The 4466-nt window shown below is 42.4% G+C and overlaps 1 protein-coding gene across 1 annotated transcript in view; it reads left to right on the top strand.

The window, feature by feature from the left end:
- NIPBL (Nipped-B homolog (Drosophila)) overlaps window positions 1–4466 on the top strand; it is a 180294-nt gene that overhangs the window by 168132 nt on the left and 7696 nt on the right. Inside the window, exons 40-41 of the mRNA XM_015408480.1 lie at window positions 454–644; window positions 2717–2926. Of these exons, the coding sequence (XP_015263966.1) occupies window positions 454–644; window positions 2717–2926 (401 nt within the window). The remainder of the gene's footprint in view (window positions 1–453; window positions 645–2716; window positions 2927–4466) is intronic.

Raw genomic sequence — 4466 nt, forward strand, 5'->3', positions numbered from 1 at the left:
TCTGCAAATCCTTGTGGGTTGCTCACTGTGCACTTGGGCTGTAGTCCAGTAGCCAGCAAGGTGTACCTGGACCATAGTTCTCCCAGGTAGGGTCTGCCAGGGGGAGGGAAGGAGGGAAAGCTGAAGACAGGCAGATAAAGGTAGGTAAGCTGGTTGGTGGAAAGGAGAAAAAGAAGAAGGGAAAAGGGAGATGGTGTGCATGCTTTCAGAGAAGAGAAAGAAGAAATAGTGAGGGAGGGGGAAATGAGATATTCCCGCAAGTCATCTGCTTGTACATGCATAAATCTGGGTCAGACACATGGGCAGGAAGGTATTTACATATATTTCAAGCACTTCCATTTGTCCATCCCTAACTTTAGGTATACATATTCAATATAATACAAAAATACAATAGAAATAGATAATGTGATAAAGTGTTGATAAATGATATTGTTTGGTTCCTGTCTTTTATAGGGAAAAAGATGGCAAAGCAGGAAGATCTGAAAGAGATGGGTGATATTTCCTCAGGGATGAGTAGCTCAATCATGCAGCTTTATCTCAAACAGGTCCTTGAGGCTTTCTTTCACACGCAGTCCAGCGTACGTCACTTTGCTCTCAATGTTATTGCACTGACGCTAAACCAGGGTCTTATCCATCCAGTTCAGGTACGCAATAACACATATATGCTTTTTGGTTGTATTTGGTTGTATTTTTATGTCACGTTTTGAGGCTTCTCAGGATGTTCAGCAAAGTTATCATAGTGGTTTAGCAGAATGATGCATCTATGCCAAGTGTCTAATATTTTTTTTAAGCCTTTAGTGTAACCTTGGGAAAGAATATCTTGGTAAACCATTTGACTGAAATCTTTATCCCGTAGAGACTCTTACCCCAACAGTCATTGGCTTTGGTCTCTGTGAATTATATTCACCTTACCTTTAAAAGTGATTACAGCTGTTCCTTGTTTGTAGTTAGGCTTGCCAAGTCCCCCCGGGGGGTGGGGAAACCCCTGCCCCAGAGTCCCGTTTCCTGCCGCCGGCAGATCGGGCCCCAGGGGAAACTCCACCCCCACATGCACGTCACCCGGAAGTGACGCGGGTACGCTGGGGGCGGGGCCACGGTCATCCGAGGGAAAACTCTATGGTTTTCCCTTGGATGGTCCTGGCCCCGCCCCCAGCGTGCCTGGTGTACCCACGTCACTTCCGGGTGACGTGGATGCGGTGTGCGCGCGCGCTCCAGACGACAGCCAGGAGTCCCCCGCTGCGGTAAGTTTCTGACTTGGCAACCCTATTTGCAGTTGTTCTCCCATTTCTTGTAACATGGTCTGTGACCACCAGCAGACTTAATTATTCTAATTGCTATGCATATTCCAGTAAAATAAAAGTTCAAATTATAGAAAGGGAGGGAAAGCCACTGCTAGTCAGAGTAGGTGAAAGTGGGCTGGACAGATCAGTGCCAGGTGGGCAGTCGTGTTGGTCTGAAGTAGTAGAACACATTTAGAGTCCGGTGGCACCTTTAAGACCAACAAAGCTTTATTCCAGTATACACACTTTTTCAAATACACTGGAATGGAAGTTACATTCCAGTGTATTTGAAAAAGTGTGTATGCACACGAAAGCTCTTACCTTGAATGAACCTTCGTTGGTTTTAAAGGTGCCCCTGGGCTCTAAAATTGGACAGACCAGGTTCATTTTGCCTTAAATCAGTTCTTATATTTATTTGATAAATATATCTCTGTTGTATATACCTCCCTTCCAATAGACAAGAAACGTTTTGAATAAGAGTTCAGATTTAACTCAGGGCCTATGACTGGTCTAAGGACTGTAGAAATAAATTGAAATTGAACCCAGGGCCTGTTAGGACATCACATATAGGGTGGCAGAAGTGAATCAGAATGCCAGTGGCGATACTTCCAAGTCCCAAACCCTGTGGAGAAAGCTAATTGCTTGTGAAACACAAATGGCTGGCAAGCATCTTTCTTTCTTTCACCTGCCACATGGAACAATATATCAAATTCTTTTGGTAGTATTGTTGGATAATTCCATTTTTTATCATGAGGTTCTGTTTGCATGGAATTCTGCTTCTGTTACCTTTGTATCACTATCATTGGCAGACCTGCAGTTATAAGTAAAGAAATCCATTTCAGAACCTTGTGTTGCATACATTTTGGGGTATGAATAAATGCATGCAATACAAGGTTCTGAAAATTTGGCCCTGGTTACCATACGTTACCTAACTTGAGAAAATATAGTAGGGACTGATGTGTTTATATGAAGTGCTAAGCTCTCAAGGTAATAGTGTATTATCTACTTAGAGTTATCTGGTTCACTTTAATACAAGCATGTCAGAGTAAATGGGCTGGTGGCTTTCAGCCCAGTAGGTAGTAAAACTAACTTTTTGTGCTCAGCTTCAAAAGCTTTGGCTGCTAACACATAGCAACAAATTTGTTGTATAACTTTTGCCTGAATTTCAGCACAATTGTCATGGTGTCATTATTTAATTTACTGAATGGCCTCCTTAAATTATCTTTTTTATAGTTGCTGTTGGAAATCAAGTATTAAATTACAAGGCCTTCACCCTGTAGTTCTTTGGTGTTCCATCTTGCCTCCTGTGGACTTCTTTTGCATGTCCTGCAGGCTTATAATGAATGCTTGTAGCTTGTCAGTCAAGGGAGGAAAAATACTGATGTGCGCAGGAACATGTGGGGATCTTACAATAATATTTCTGTCTCTTTTTTCAGTGTGTGCCATATTTGATAGCTATGGGCACAGATCCAGAGCCTTCTATGAGGAACAAAGCTGACCAGCAGCTGGTGGAGATAGACAAAAAATACGCTGGATTCATTCATGTATGTGCAGTTCTGCTTCTTTTCCTTAGTATAAAACACACATTGATGAACATTCAGATGGATATAAAAATATACACATCTTTGAAGAGCCAAACAAGGAATGAATACATATAAACTCTGCAAAATAATTTTTGTGTTTGTGTGCATAATCATCTGCAAAACAGCAGTCCTCTGGGGGAAATATCCAGCCAGGAATATTATATATATTTCTTAGAGTGCAGGTTCAATTTGCAAGTAAGGAGGCAGATCTAATATAGAAAGGTCCTTTTGTGGTATGGCTCAACTTCTCTTTTTTCCATTTCATCCCACTCATCATGCATTAGGCTATGCCTGTGTAATGTGGTCCAGTTGCAGCCCACTGGAAAAATCCCAGCTTCCCGCTGTTTGTTTGTGGCCCTTTGCCAGCCTTTATAGAGGGCACCCTAGGCTCAGTGAAGGCCAGCACAGGTGTGGGGGAATACCTGCTTCATTACATCCAAATCCACTCCTTATCTTTGTGGGTTTTGAAGTACATGGTGAAATTGGTGCCAGTTTTATCTCTTGATGTAGGCAGTCAGTCACGCTGCACAGCTCATCTGTGTCTGAGACCCTGTCAGTATATGCTGTGCTAGGAAACTTGGAAGCCTTGTGTTCTTCTGTCACTGAACTTCGAGGGTGGGAGCAGACTCAAACTGAGCCAGAAAAAAGGATGAGAGAGAAAATGGGGAAAGGGCACTGAAGACTGGATCTGCAGAAAGGCCTGTGAAATGATGACAGAGAAAAAGTAACAGGATGCAGGGAAGAGGAGAATGCTGTGTGGAGTACAGAGTAAAATATGTGAGATCCTGTAGCACAGGATAGAGGGAGAAAATGGAGACTTAAGGTGGGTTCATAAAAATGTAAGGAAGGGACAGAGGGGGAAAGTGCTAATGGAGAATTGGCTAAAAGACGATTGTAACAAAAATTATTTTCTGCAATCATGCAGCATGAATTTAACCATAAATGTAAAAGTTCTCTAAATATGGGTTCTTGCATTAGATTAGGCTCTGTATATTCCTGGCCCCCTCTCATGCTGGGCCCTTTTAATTTTCCAGCCATGAAGACGAAACCTTGCACAGTCACTGATCTGTTGCACTCCAGTGTGCTGTAATACACTCCCTGAAACCAACACATCTGCCAATTAATTCAGACCTAGAGAAAACCAGTGTGGTGTAATGGTTAGATTGTTGGGCTAAGATCTAGGGGACCCAGGTTCAAATCCCCACTCTGCAGTGGAAGCTGGCTGGATGACCTTGGGCCAGTCACACATTCTTAGCCCAACCTCACAGAGTGGTTGTAAGGATAAAATGGAGGAGAATGATGTAAGCCACTTTGGGTATCCATTGGGCAGCAAGCCTGGGTGTAAATGAGTAAACAAATACACAAACCCTTCATCAACAAAATATCAAAATGGAAATTGTGTACAATTTGTCATTGATTGTGCTAGAAGATGACTAAGTGTAATTTTAAAACCTGTTGAGGAAGATGGAAATAAAATAGTGCCACTAAGTTCCAAAATACCTGTATTAACACAGATCACCATCCTCTTTCAGTTTGTGTTAAGGAAAGTGAGATTTAATTGTATACCCCTCTGGTTTCAGATGAAAGCAGTGGCTGGTATGAA

The sequence above is a fragment of the Gekko japonicus genome, unplaced genomic scaffold (genome assembly GCF_001447785.1).
Source record: "Gekko japonicus isolate JY-2015 unplaced genomic scaffold, Gekko_japonicus_V1.1 scaffold964, whole genome shotgun sequence".
Classification (NCBI taxonomy): Eukaryota; Metazoa; Chordata; class Lepidosauria; order Squamata; family Gekkonidae; genus Gekko; species Gekko japonicus.